This window comes from Dreissena polymorpha, chromosome 4 (assembly GCF_020536995.1).
Source record: "Dreissena polymorpha isolate Duluth1 chromosome 4, UMN_Dpol_1.0, whole genome shotgun sequence".
NCBI classification, from domain to species: Eukaryota; Metazoa; Mollusca; class Bivalvia; order Myida; family Dreissenidae; genus Dreissena; species Dreissena polymorpha.
This window is the reverse complement of record NC_068358.1, coordinates 131,969,005-131,984,317: the sequence shown is the minus strand read 5'-3', so window position 1 is coordinate 131,984,317 and position 15,313 is coordinate 131,969,005. Positions and strand designations below refer to the sequence as shown.

Sequence of the window (15,313 nt, the reverse complement as noted above, 5' to 3'; positions counted from 1 at the left end):
AACTATTTAAAAGTACCGTTGTATTGAACCGAAAGGTATAATGTGCACTTAGCCATGTTTATATGTTTTTTAAGCAACTGTGGTTTGGCATATAACGATTATCATTTAGCAAATACGAAATGTCAGGCCGCACAATGGCACAACGGCCTTTCATAGTTATACATTTTTAGGAAACATATCTTATTTGGCTTCTTGGTATTGTTTCATTTTTTTACTTCCTCTTTCTTTTTCTATGTACTGATTCCAATCAGCTTTGAGAGGCTTTTAGCAGTAATAAAGTTAAATCAAGTATGTAAGGATGAATTTTTGTAATATTATGTTTCAGGTTATCTCAAATGTTCTTATGTGCCAAAAACACTTTCCAACGAGTTTTTCATTTCATTGTCAAAATTTTCAATTTTTCCATATATACTGTCTGAATTCTGAAAACTAACTTTCGATTTCAGCGATAATATAGGCCTCTGTCTAGAGTCTCTTTCAAGTACTTTCGATATCAAACTGAGAAATTTAAGAGAATTCGGATTCGACGCATCGCAGGTAAGACCTGATTTAATTCTATAAATTGTATGCATATTTTGGCATTTACTTGAGATCACAGGTGGTTAGCGTGTGGCTATGCTATTAATTAGTGAAAACATCATTTTGAATGATAAATAATCATATAATAACGAAAAATTAACTTTTCTGAAAAAAAATATTTCACTATCAAATATATATATAACAAGGTATGCAACTCAAAATCAGCCCAAAACGGGGTGCATCGCTTTGAACAGCCATATCTTCATCAATTTTGCAGCGATTTTCACGATCTCGGTCTTATTCAACGCAGAAATGAATTTCCTTTCTGGAAATGTATATGTCTTGCAATATTTTTACAAATGCTGGGTCAACTTTTAAGAAATAACACGATACACAACACGCATGACCCAGTTGACAGTGATCATGTATTCTTTATGAATGAAATCTCCAGTTGTAAAGACACACCTCCGCATTGGACCAATGAAATCACTCGTATGTTTAAAATGTCAGTTAGTTGAAATGTATGTAAACAAAGGTTTCAAACGGCGCTGGACAGTTAGTCTTGATGCAGAATGTAACGACAAGAACGGTAATAATGTTTTTTCATACGTTTTATTGAATTATGGTATCGAACTACATGAACTTTATAGGGAAGTTGCCCTTTACTCCGTGAAGATTTCAGTCTTAAAGACAGCATGATCACTGTCAACTGGGTCATGCGTGTTGTGTATCGTGTTATTTCTTAAAAGTTGACCCAGCATTTGTAAAAATATTGCAAGACATATACATTTCCAGAAAGGAAATTCATTTCTGCGTTGAATAAGACCGAGATCGTGAAAATCGCTGCAAAATTGATGAAGATATGGCTGTTCAAAGCGATGCACCCCGTTTTGGGCTGATTTTGAGTTGCATACCTTGTTATATATATATTTGATAGTGAAATTTTTTTTTTTAAGAAAAGTTAATTTTTCGTTATAATATGATTATTTATCATTCAAAATGATGTTTTCACTAATTAATATTATAGCCACACGCTAACCACCTGTGCTTGAGATAATTAGATAAATAAGCGACATGTATAAGATTCATTACCGCTTAAAGCCACACACCTTGAAATAAAACACATTCACATGTTAATCTATACACATAGATGCAATTTGAAAGTGTGAACAAGTTTTAGCCTAGTTAGCAAGTAATTTAATATTTTTCAAATGGTTCCGCTTTTAAAACCGGAAGGAGGATTTCTATACGTATACGTCCATTTCGATAAACGCGATTATTTTTAAGTTTAAAGCGCAAAAAGACGGATTTCTATCTTGTAACCACCTGATATATTATAATTGGCATAGATAAAATTAAATACGTAGCCTAGTTAGCAAGTTATTGTATTTTTTTTTCAAACGGTACCGCTTTTAAAGCCGAAAGTAAAATTTCTATATGTATACGTCCATTTCGACAAACGCGATTATTTTTAAGTTTTAAAGCGCAAAAAGACGGATTTCTATCTTGTAACCACCTGATATATTCTTATTGGTATAGATAAAATTACATCTATAGCCTAGTTAGCAAGTTATTAATTATTTTTCAAACGGTACCGCTTTTAAAACCGAAAGAAGGATTTCTATACGTATACGTCCATTTCGACAAACGCGACTATTTGTAAGTTCTAAAGCGCAAAAAAGACGGTTTTCTACCTTGTTACCACCAGATATATTCTAATAAAATTGGCATAGATAAAATATGTTTCTTATTTATTCTTAAATTTAATATGCCAAATACGTTGTGTGGTTTTAAACGGGCATATTGACAGTAGTTCACATAATTACATATACATTTATGTTGTATTAATATTAAAACAATATTAGTTCTAATATTTTAGTGCATTAGTTAATTGATTATTTAATTAATTTAGTTGATTAACCCGCGCGCAAAAATTTAACATCGATTGCAACCATTTATATTGGAAAATCATAAGACTTTTGTTGAAATCATATCGTGGCAATAACTTGCTAAAATTATTTATTTAACTGACATGTTTTCTAATGACCGTCTGCATTGCTAAAATATTACTCATAATGGATAGTTTCTCAGCGGTAAGTTTTTAAAGGGGTGTATCGACGGCTTAAGTTTATTTATTGTAAATAAATAATTTAGATTGTATTAAGTGAATGTTTGATGGGTAACACACACTTAGGTGTCGTTTAAAAAAAAAAAAAATAAAGGTGTATTTATGTTGTTCTTGTTTTAAAACGTTAGCCGCTTGACAGTTTTGCACAAGCGGAACCCTCTAGGGTAAAATCACAAAGAAATGCACATGACTTTTAGTGACGCTTCGAGCAAAAAGATACGGTATAAAAATACAATTCTTATCGAAGAACGCGATTTTGAAGAAAAATTAAAATGTACATTATTTAAATAATGTTACATTGTATATATTTATTTAAAAAACTTGCCCACCCCGCCTTATAAAAGCATGTTAATCTACAAACAATAAAAGAATGCGTCTGTAATTTTATTATCGAAAGTATGGTACCAAGTTATTTTGTAATTTCGAACAAATATCCGAAGGTAAATTGTTATTTGCTACATGTCAAATGCTATTTTCCAATTGTCGATTTAATTTCCTACCTGCGGTGAACTGCTATTTGTCGTATGCCTTTATTAAATTATTAATGACAATCAACATGAATAACGAAAGCGTGGAAATAAGCTGATCTATAGTTTTTGCTAATTGTCTATTGATATTTGCCAACCGCCGATTTTCTTACAAAAATCCTTTCTTGGTAAGTGAAAGATCCTGTTGGCGAAACGCTATTGCGAAATACAATTGTCCGATTGCTAATTGATAAATATGACCCACCAAATAAATATCATGATCTAATGAACAGCAAACATTTAGAATTTCGCTATCAAAGATAGGGCAACATGTATTGGCAAAGATAATAAAATATCGCAAGTCGACTTTCCATGCTTCATTATACAGTGACTGTTATCACTACAAACTCGCCACAAACTACACAGATGACAATCGCTGTGTTGTATCTGGTTGTTTTAAACAAGCATGGTAACAAATAAACTTAAAAGCTGTACTTCCAAAACGTCTCCTATTTAAATCGCAAGAGTCGGAAGTTAAATATTTGGTTTAAGACGGGTTGAATATCAAATGTATAACATCGTGTGGTTGTCCTTTGCCAGGTCGGTTTAAATTGGATGTTATTTGTTTTCCTTATTTGTATGAAGTGAAACATGTTTAAATGTTTACGATCTTGTTATTTGAAACAAAAAGGCCTATAGCTTTTGTATTTGGCATGTAACATCGAATCGTGGTCCTCCAGGGATTTCTTCTCCCATATGTATCTAGTGAAAACTTCACAACGCCATCTTCTCTGAAACCACAAGGATCAAAGGTTTGGTCGTATCATTGTAGCATCATATGGCGGTCCTCTACCAGATCGTGCCCGCCCTTCGGGTTACCTGTTTCTGCTTACATGTATAAAATGAAAAATCTCTGCAACCAAAAAGCACATTGTTTTAGTATTTGTATTTGCTCAAATCACGACCCCTAGGTTAAAATTTGCGCCACCATGAAGTTTACTATGTTTCGGGTATATGTATACAATATTTTTTTGAAAACAATTGAAACCACAATGCCCAGATGTTTTGTATTGAGCGTGTAAAATTGTATGGTGATACTCTAAGTTTGTTCAAATAATGACCATTGGGTTTAAACTCGCAAAGCCCCATTGGTCACAGTATTTGTGTAGACCTTTATAGCGAAATGACTCACACATTATTCACTAAATCACCAAGACCTTATGATATATGGAATGTAACATCTTAAAATATTTTTCTACTAAGTTTGTTAAAAAAACATGATTTGAGGTCAAGTTTATAACTTTTATTTTAAATTGTATATCATACTAACTTTAAAATAACTCTCAAACCACAAAACTCTCCTGATTTGATATTTTTAAAGTAACAATAAGCCATAGAAAAAGATTTTTTTTTTAATCAAGCCCATGTGTTCGAAAGGGGCAACGACCGATAACAAAGATAAGCGATCTTGAGCCATCTTGACCCTCTTGTGTATTTTTATGATCATCTTGCTCTTCCCATTGTGTAATTTTTATAAATAAAAAAATAAATCAATTCTTTTTCCAGGGAAACCATACGAAGACAGTGTTTAAGATAATGTCAAACAACAAGTAAGCTACACTTAATAAACTAAAGAAATAATTTCCACGTTGCGTAATTTAATCAAAACTTATACGTTTTTTCACAGTAGGATATCATACAAAATCGATACAAGTTATATTGATATTGTTATTGTTAAAAAAATAATGTATGAAATAAAAAAAACATCAACAAATTCATTCTTATGTAGCAGTTGCTGATATGCATGTATTTAGATGTCAAATTAGATTTTTTTCCTGAACTTAAAATATCAACGGTATTGTTTAAGTTTTGTTGTAATTTCATAAGATGTCAATTAATAGATTTCCATTATTATTATTAACATGTACTTTATTAGCAAAAAAACTTAAATTAATTGCTTCTCAGCAACTACAAGGTCAAAAGGTGTTACATAAAGTTTGCAATATCGTATTCATAACCCTGGGACAAAAAATGGCCCCACCTTGGGGACACATGATTTATATTGACAAAATTATCAAAACTATGTTTAAAATATTCTTCCCTGTAACCACATAGCCCTGCGATGTAATTATTAGTGTGTATACCATGGGGTTGTGGTCATATTCTCAGTTTAAAATTATGAGGCCAACACTGGTCAAGCGTCGTCATTTGATAAATACTATCTATATAAGCAAACTAACTTTTTAACGTTGTACCATTAAAAATTGAGACCTTTAATAGTCCTGTTATATATGTCACATCGTAAATGTGGTATCATAATAATGTCGTAGAACGTAGTACGACGTGCGGCGTCTACTACTCAATACTGAGACACTTTACAGTATCAAATTTGTATCAATAACTAGAGAAAGGTTAATTTATTCCATTATATGACGCATTAAAAGGGTTATCCAAGTGTGAATTCAATAATCAAAATTTTTGATGTACGATCTAGGAATAAGAACTCACCTGCAAGCATGGGGGCATCAGCATCTAAACCTTATGTGCGAGATGACAGTTCTACGAACGCAACAGGTCAGCGCGTGGATAGCAGAAATCGGTTCATGGTAAATGTAGACAAAGGGTCTAGTAGCGTAGACGCAAGCTACGCGGAAAAAGTCAAATCGAAAAGCCCACAAAATCAGCCGGGAGCAAAGTCCCAATTAGCAACTCATTCTGCGGGAGAAACGGCTGATGTCCACAAACCTCCGCTGCTTGCGGTTACGTCTGAACACAAAACCGGTACAATGGAAGGCATTGTCATCCCACATGATAGTCTACCTTGCGAATCTGTTGAAACACTGTTTGGCGCATTGGAAGCGTTGCAAAATGCTTTGCCAAGCGCTAAGACAGAGATTCCAAAGGTATTATTGTCATTTCATTTTCAATATTACTCTTGTTTCATTCATTCAATGTTAAATAATTATGGCTGCCATTTATCTGAAGTACAACTTTCTTATTTATTACGACGTGATTCCTAATTGTTACCAGTATGACGATCGAACTTATCTTATTGTGTTAGACTGGCCTGTTGTTAGACATATTATGTCTAACATAAAGTAATATTTATTTAAATAATATTTATACCACTACCGACATAGAGAAATATGAAACGTTTTAATAATAACTCACTAAAGGATATTTTCTTACACGGTGTTAATACTAAAGTCTTATTACTAAATACCAGAATGACGTATTATTTTCATAGTAAGCCTTTGCATTCAGATGACCTTTGTTAAAAATCCCGGTCGAGGCTTCGTTTGCTTTCCTAATTCAGTGTTGTGTGCATTGTTCTGTCTGCAATACACACTATTTTGTTAAGTTTCTTAAATCCGCCAAACTATGACATTGTATTGCACATCAAATAGACCAAACTATTAAATAATGTCCCGGAGTTTTGGGCTATTTAATTAATTTATATAATCATTCGGATTTTAATGATAGATGTAAAAATGTTATTTAACATTTTAAATACATAAAGATACATATTAAAATGTCAATACGATGTTGTGAAAAATTAAAATGTTAACGGAATTGTGAGACGATTGCCACTTATGCTATTGTTTAACAATGTAACGCATTATGAATAGTTGTAATCGCATGGTTTATATGCAAAATACACATATATATTTGTGATCATATTCCATAGTAAATCCCAGATTTCTTTTAACTTGCAGTTATTGAACGCGATAAAGGAAAATGAGAATCTTCAAGAAAAAGTGGAAAAGCTCGAACGATCTATTCAAGTAACAAATGATGCAAAAGACAAAGATAAGAACACGTATTTGGCGAAATATAAAGAACTAAAATCATCAGAAGTAATAATTCAGAAGAAATATAATGACTCTTTGAAAGAATTGGCTGAGGCAAATAAGACTAATAAAGAATTTGCTGACGAAGTTAAACGTTTAATGGCACATGAACAATCTTTAAGGCTGGAAAACCAGCATCTCCGGAAAGAACTTGAGGACAGCAGGCGGTCATCTGAAAAAAGTTCTCAAGAATTATCTGAGTGTAAATCAAGGTAATTACATTTTTTCTTGTAACAGTAAAATATGGTTTTGGTATAACAATAATCTATGTTTTACGTCGATATAATTGACGCGAAGATAAAAGTTAAGGTATAAAATTTTGCCATTAGTACCGGCACCAATATGCACCTTAAATAATCAGATATACTAAAATGACAAACACATACATTTCAAACAGTAAATTACGACAAACAAAAAATATTACAGGCGTTTAGCTTATATTAAAAGTATCGAAACCTACTTGTTAATTAGCGCTATTAATATTCTAAGATAATCTCCCCCACACATTAATAAATAGCTAAAACCAAAGAAAAAAATAGATTGTAATTGCATAACAAATAACATTCGCACAACTTAAAGCAATGACTGATACAGCGAAGAACTTATGCTGAATAATTGATTGTGAAACTGTATACAGATAGATATTTGCTAAAGCTTTACTTTGCAGGATTTTTGTTTGCAGTTTACAGTCAATGAGGGACATCTATGTGCAAAGGGCCTATCACTGTATAATGTTTTATTATTAAGTGTGAACTCTGTACAAGTGTACATATTACATATCACATGAAAGTTTATCCATTGGATCCATTTTTTTCGTGGCCTTAGACAAAAAAAAAACACATATGATAAATATATCGAGTTTGCATCTGAGATTTAAAAAAGCTTATATGCGATTTTTGTATAGGTTGAGCAAATTGTTGAGCAACAAACTGACAGAAAACAACCCTCAGATAGCAGATCTTAGCGACACGAACCGGCCTACGAAACTCGGAGAAAAACACTCGGTAATAAATAGTTGAAGCTTATCAATCAGTTTGAGCCAGCGTAACAAAAACTAGAGTCATCGTCTTTTTCTTATAAGTTACTTTTTTTATCCGTTTGATTAGATAATGTTAAATATACATCGCATTTACAGATTGTTAAGGCACACCAATAATATATATATATGTATACTATACTTGAAATTGTGATTGTGCACAGGAATTATATGACAACCAATGGACTAATGCATTTGAAGTATTGGAGGAGACTTCAAACAACGAGGAGAAAACTATTCAAGATCTATTGAATTTGTATCTGGTATGCATTTTTCTTTAACTGAAAAAAATTGTTATAAAGAGTCAATAGAACTTTATTAATGTTTAACATATATTAAACAAAAAATAACCTTTAACATTAAAGTGACTTAAAATAATTTATTCAATAAAGATTGGAAACCTTGCATAATGTTCATTTGTTGTCTGCGTCAAATAAAAAAAGAGATTTACTTTTATTTAATAGAGCGTCTATACGTTCTGCAAAGAGAAAGCACGTGATCAGATTGATCAGCTGAAACAAGTAGCCTATATGTGGGGATCAGAGGTAAAACTTATACTGTATAATGTACAACAAACAGAGTACTAGCTGAGTGCCCTACATAGTTCATTTGTTTCGTTTAAAGCGAAATTAAAGAATGTAAAACAAAGAACGTATAAATTCATTAATTTAAAGGGGCCTTTTCACAGATTTTGGCATGTTTTGAAGTTTGTCATTAAATGCTTTATATTTATAAATGTAAATATTGGATCTAAAAAGCTCTGGTAAATAATCAAGAATAAAAATTAGAAAATAGAAAAAAGGTAACCCACACTAGGACTCTAACCACTGACCTCTGGAGTCCTGGAGTAAAAAGTCTGCGCATTAGACCACTCGGCCATCCTCCCTTCCACAATGCAAGAAGAATTTTATTCTTCATATAAGCGATCCTCGTTGTTTCACAAAATATAACGACAACAACAGAATTCTCCAAATTATTCAATCGTTTCGCGATGCAACGCTTTATAATTGTCAGGACTTTAAATCGTCAAAAGATGCATATAAAGGCTATTTTAGAGCATGGAAAATGTTCAGTATTACTGTTTCCTCACAAATATCATAGCTAAAACGAAAATTTGCGAATCTGAAACCACTTTTTTCAATTTTGTCAAATTACCAAAGCGTGAAAAGGCCCCTTTAACTGTTTACATTCGAGAAATAAATATCAACACGTGGTTTAAGAAGCTTAATAAAATATTCTATATGCGTTCATTTTGGTTGAAAAATACACTTAATTAAAATAAATTCAAAACACCTGTACATGTGGGCGTCTTCAATTTTGACATAAAGCAGTCATCCAATTGATAATAATTATAAATCTGTGGCATCAATGATACAAACAAAATAAAACTCATTTTATGTATACAATATGCTAACATAAGCATGGTGTAATAATATCAACAAGAGCATTGTCACAACCTTTAATATGTTGATCAATATTTATTGTTCAATTTTTTCGGTAATATCAGCAAGTTCAATTTGATATAAAGACAACAACTGAAATCACATGCATATTCCCTATATGGTCCTCTATCCGTGTTGACAATTTAATGAGCCTGGCTAGTACGTAGACCCGGGTACGTAGATTAGATTTTGCAGGATCAATATTTAAGTTTTTACTTATTTCTGGAAGTAAATAAACCACACTTTGTCTATCTGGCCCGTATGTTCCTCTAGCCACATACCGAATTTCATCAGCCTTCCTTATTTATCGAGTTAACACAAGAGCAAGATTTGTAGGCCGGTGTTCACAAACGAATGAAACCATAACAACCACAACTGTTAAAAACAGAAACGCTGAAATGACGAGCATTTTCTTCGTAATGGTCACTTACCACATACCGCGTTTCATTAAACGAGCCTCAATTATTTTACAGTTATCACAGGATCTCGATTTATCGCACAGTTCGTATTTATTTTATAACAAAAGTAATACAAATTTTTATACCAACGGAAAATCTTAAATAACGTGCATATTCCCATGTTGCCTTCTATCCACATACCTAGTTTTGAGTGCTTTTCTAGTTATCGCAGGATCCTCATTTTTTCATGGTAACCATATAAACAAGATTTTTTCTGACGAAAAAACAACGCTGACATAATGTGCATACTCAACGTATGGCTCTTTAACAAGATACACAGCTTAAGTACTTTTTGAAATATCGCATGATATAGATTTGAAAACCAGTAGGGGAATTCAATCAATCTCTGAAAAAGATCAAAAGAAAATACTTTTTCTTAACAAAATGAAGTACCTTTCAAATAATCTTTATTTTGGTTTTGACGTACGGATAACATTGTTATCTTGTATCTAAATCCATCGTTTTTATTTAACCTTTCCTTCCATAGAAAGTTGCGTGTATGCCACATTTTTTGCAATTATTTATATTATATTATTTTTTACATGGTTTTAGGTAGACCAAAAAGCTGACTCGCTTGAACTAAAAACACAAGTGAAAGAATTTAGGAAATACACTGCAGAGTTGAGTGTTAAAGCAATTTTTCAGGTGAGTATTGTCTTTTTATCTACACTTTATTGTGCATACTGAAAACAAATGTCAAACCATAGTGCGTAACATTCTTTTGAGCAATACATTCTTCATTTAAAGCTAATCTTACGAATATTTTATTCAGGAATACATTCAGAAACACGTCGCAAAAGACTACTTGCAAATAGTTACCACACATGAGATATCACAATACGTGGAGGCATGTTTGAAGGTGTGTTGGTTGATGAATGCACAAGATCCACCTGTAGTTATCGCCGCTTTGCCACAGGCAGATTCCAAATTTAACACGGAGCTGTATAAGCCCTACACTCAGAGTGGTGATAACGTGCAGTATCTTGTATGGCCAGCTCTGTTATTGCATGACAGAGGTTCTACACTTGTTAAAGGTGTAGCACAGGCATATAAAATTGGTAAAACCAGGCAAACAACTAATAGACCTACATCTGAATCATTACAACAGGAAATGGTAGCACAACGTGAGCAGCACACAATGAAAGATGAACGTGCTGGAGATATCGATCCCAGGCAGAGTGTACTTGATCATTCTGAAAATAAGGGTTTCAAACCAAATACTGAAGAAGAAAATCGGAGAGTGAAAACACTCAACGACAAAACTGATGATAACAACACATACAATTCAACACCTTGTGTAAGCGGACATCAAGAACAGAACTTGAATAACACACATAACCCAAATATTACGAGGACATACCTCGATGGAGTAAGCGGCCGTCAAGGACAGACCATGCCGTACTCCCAGTACCCAATGAACGCGTCATCTCGGCAGGCAGAAATAAGCTGTCATCAAGAAGAAAACAATACACAGTACCCAATGGATACATCAACTGGAGAGGCTGGTTTAAGCGGCCATGGAGGACAGAACTTGATTCACACACAGTTCCCGATAAATACATCGACTGGACCAGCGGGTATAAGCGCTCATCAAGGTCAGCCATTACATATCTCACAAAATAAAATTGCCGCATCAGTTGGACAGGCGAGTATGAGTGGCTATCAAAGACAAGACAGGCACAACACAATTAACACAAATGCTTCAGGAACTTGGCACGTTGTGGGAAACAGCCAACAGCCATACAACTGGCAATACACCGATCAAGCTAATGCATCGTCATCAAGACAATCGAATATAGGACACAGCCCATATGATGTTCCGCGCAGTGCAACTTACAGTACTCCCATACAGTCTAATGTCAGCACAACACATGGTATGCCAGATAGTACAGATTCGGGACAATCATCTGAAATACCAACAGCGGATGAGTGGGAAACATTCAAAAGGGTGATGCACACTGAAGGACAACAAAAATGTATTTTGCTAATGGGTATTGAAAGTTACAACAGATGTGAACAGTATTACATTAAAAACTACACATAAAAAATGGATTCGATACATCAATTATGTATTGCACTTTAAAAACTAAAGACAAAAAAAAACGTTTGATTTAATTAAATTAGTAAGTGTATGTGCGAAGATGGTCGTTAATTTGTGACTCAGTAAATGCACTTGTATATAACTTATATTCCCTTTGTATAGTTAACCCATTACAATTGTAACGATATGTTATTAGAATTATTGTCATTCAGTCTAAACTTACTTTGCATCTGACGTACATTTTGAATATTGCTGAAGTGATTTATTACTCTGTGGCCGAAAAGTGAGCAAGAAATTATATGAATGCCCTTCGTGCTTTCGTCCTACAGTTCGTCTTTCAGTCAATTCGTCCGTCCGTAAGTCCGTAAGTTTGTCCGTAACACTTGTGTGTCTTTTCCATATCTGATAAATAAGTTTAATGACTTTTTTCAAGGTTCATCAAATGATAAAGGCATCAGTCAGTAATGTTCAATGCAGGTCAAGATCATATCTCAAGGTCAAAGGTTTAAGCCTCCGTGTTCGTGTCCTCACCATATCTCGTATAACATGCGACGAAATGTTATGAAAGTATCCTCAAATGTTAATGCCATAGAGACGATTCTCAGAAGGCATGCGTAATTTAAGGTCAAGGGCGTACTTAATAATCAAACGTTTGAACCTTCTTTTTCGTATCCGCTCCATAGAGATCATGTACAGAAGGCATTAGAATGTCATACCGGCTAAAGATGTCGCACCTAAAGGTCAAAGGTTTAAGACTACTTTTGTTTCCGCTCATTTCACATATACGCTTGAAAGGACTTTCACAAAACGTAGCTACAATGTTTCGGTCACTTAGACAATTTGCAGGATGCATATGTAAGTCACTATCGGGGTCATAATACAATGTCAAGAGTTTAAACCATAATTTGGTGTTTAAGAGATAAGCAGAATAATAAAAACGTACAGTTAACTGCAAAACACACAAAACTGGGCAACTGCTTACAAATAAGATGGACGATTCTCCTCCTTATCAGATAGGTCATATAATATATATTAAATTCAGTATTAATTAGTGTACTGGAGTCACTCTGAAAGTCATTCGATCGGTTTATTGAGTGAAATTCTTTCAAAAATTAACTTGAAACTTCATAAATGTCATTGCTATCAACTATATGTGGGCGAGCAACTTCTTTTTCATACTAGTTTCCCATATGCGTTTCTGAGTTGTGTCCAATAACATCACCATTTTTATAAGAGAAGCATACAACTTACTACGTTTGTGATGCAGACTACGTCCACATTTCTCAAGCCAAAATTGGCATAAATTTAAACAAATATATATCTTCACAATGGATTGTACATAGTATTTACGATGTTATTGCTATACCTGTAACAAAGCAATGGGGGATTTCTATGTCCACATAGATTTACAAAATTATTTACACATATATGTTTCGTTAATAAAGGTTTCCTTCTTTTGCGATGTGAGCATGGTTTTTTGTAGAATAGAATCAATAAAAATGATGTAATATTGACTCTTTGTTTATGAATCAGACGCAATAAATTATACACTGACGAAAATTGCATACACATAAGTCTACGCTGCCAACATCCTGAGAGATGCAAACGAACCCGAAACCATATCTAAATATTAAGGATTTTTTATGTGTTGCCCGATTAAAAAGTAATACTTAGAAAGGTGTAATATTGTTTACAGAATTTTTATAAACTCAAATAGTATTCCATCTATGCCCTGCTTTTATTATTTATAGAATAACGATTTTGAAATTCGACTTCTGCGAGTGTAAAAGCTAATTTAACAAAATCACATCATCGTTTATGGTATTTTTATAAGTGTATATTGTATCAATGCTCGGCGCATGATTTTTGTATAATAAAATACGAAAATAACCGTGCCATTCATTAGCCTCGATTATAGTAGATATGTTGTGTTGCGGTTTGCCGTGCTTAATTTTTTCCACATGAAATTCGTTGTTTTTTTCGATTCTGGAGTAGTTACTCTCTTTTTTGTAACTCTTAACTTTTAGAATTGCAATGTTTTTAAAATATATTTCTGCGATACTTGTTCTCATTCAAATCAGATGCTAAATTTGTAGCTCGAATAACGTTTATATGTGGCTTTAAAAAAAAAGAAGAGTGGCTTTAATGATCGTTTGTATTTAGGAAACAAAAGCATATTTTTGCCTGCTTCGTAGTACACAGCGTTTATTTGTCAATAGCCGCTTCAATATTTGTAGTAATAAGATTCATTACATATTAGAATTTTCATTGAACAGCGTATTTATATGATCGCGAAAGGCATCAGCAAATCTTTCTTGCCATTTATATGTATTTACGCGTGATACTTCTATATTATTATCAAAATCTTTTAGTTGTTATTTATGTGTTCCAAGTTTATTCGACAGTTAATTGGAAAATGATCCGACTCTGAACGGTCAAGTACTTTAAAGTCAGTAATTTTCGCAAATAATTCTGATGAAGCAATCATGTTATCTACAACACTTGTCCCTTCGGTTTAGAACGCACGTGAAATGGCCTTCTTTATCGTTCGCGAATCTTCCAATTAGAATACACGAATGGAAAAACATATAATCTAGTTTCAAATGTTCAACAGGTTCTCTGTTAGTGACGTCCATGTAATTTCACTACGATATTATAATTAGAATAATGTCTTACGTGTTTTTATTTTTATCCCGGAAAGTATACACTTGAAAGTAAACAATGGGCTTATCCTCGTAGAAATTAATTACAAAAGGTATTAGCACCATTGAGAGTATTAGTAAAATAGTTACAAGTCGCATTAAAGCGAAAAAAGGCGTTTATTTTCAAATAAACACTTACTAACGCAAATGAACGCATTTTAACGCTAATAAACGCGTACTAACGCTAAAAAAGACGTTATAACGCAAAAAAACTGAAAGGCGTGCAAACTCTTAAACAGGCGTAATAACGCTAAAAAATGCGTACTTACGAAAAAGGCGTAATAACGCAAAACTAGAAGGCGTACAAACGCTAAAAAAGCCGGAATAGGAAACCGACATTTGTACGGAACCCTGTTCGGCCTCGCCTATGAAAGGGTAGATTTTATCAGGAATACTCGAAAGTACGACGATGTTGTTATTGTAACCATCCATACCGGAAGGCGAAAGTACGCTGGCCTTAATACGACAGATTAATGATGATAACGCGACAGTACGATAATGAAAACGCAATACATAACATAACGACATTATGATGGTGAAAATGTGCGAGTACGATGGTGACAAGTTATTTCGCATTATCGTCATCTTACTGTCGTAGTTTTGCGTTTTCGTTTTCGTAATCGATCTACCAGCATCGTGCTTGCGCGTTTGCATCGCGGCACTGTCGAG

At 33.4% G+C, this 15,313-nt stretch overlaps 1 protein-coding gene across 4 annotated transcripts in view; it reads left to right on the top strand.

The window, feature by feature from the left end:
* Positions 1–13,452, top strand: part of LOC127876537 (uncharacterized) — a 13,564-nt gene extending 112 nt beyond the window's left edge. Inside the window, exons 1-10 of one of the 4 annotated variants that reach the window (XM_052421834.1) lie at positions 1–35; positions 447–537; positions 4,681–4,724; positions 5,609–6,017; positions 6,831–7,177; positions 7,870–7,969; positions 8,166–8,264; positions 8,466–8,546; positions 10,454–10,546; positions 10,674–13,452. The exon at positions 1–35 is cut by the window's left edge and continues 38 nt beyond it. In XM_052421834.1, the coding sequence (XP_052277794.1) occupies positions 4,711–4,724; positions 5,609–6,017; positions 6,831–7,177; positions 7,870–7,969; positions 8,166–8,264; positions 8,466–8,546; positions 10,454–10,546; positions 10,674–11,945 (2,415 nt within the window). In that variant the 5' untranslated portion in view covers positions 1–35; positions 447–537; positions 4,681–4,710 and the 3' untranslated portion in view covers positions 11,946–13,452. Of the gene's footprint in view, positions 36–215; positions 289–446; positions 538–3,526; positions 3,715–4,680; positions 4,725–5,608; positions 6,018–6,830; positions 7,178–7,869; positions 7,970–8,165; positions 8,265–8,465; positions 8,547–10,453; positions 10,547–10,673 lie in introns of those variants that run through there. The other 3 variants (XM_052421832.1, XM_052421833.1, XM_052421835.1) reach the window with 3 other exon arrangements.
* Positions 13,453–15,313: the final 1,861 nt, after the last annotated feature.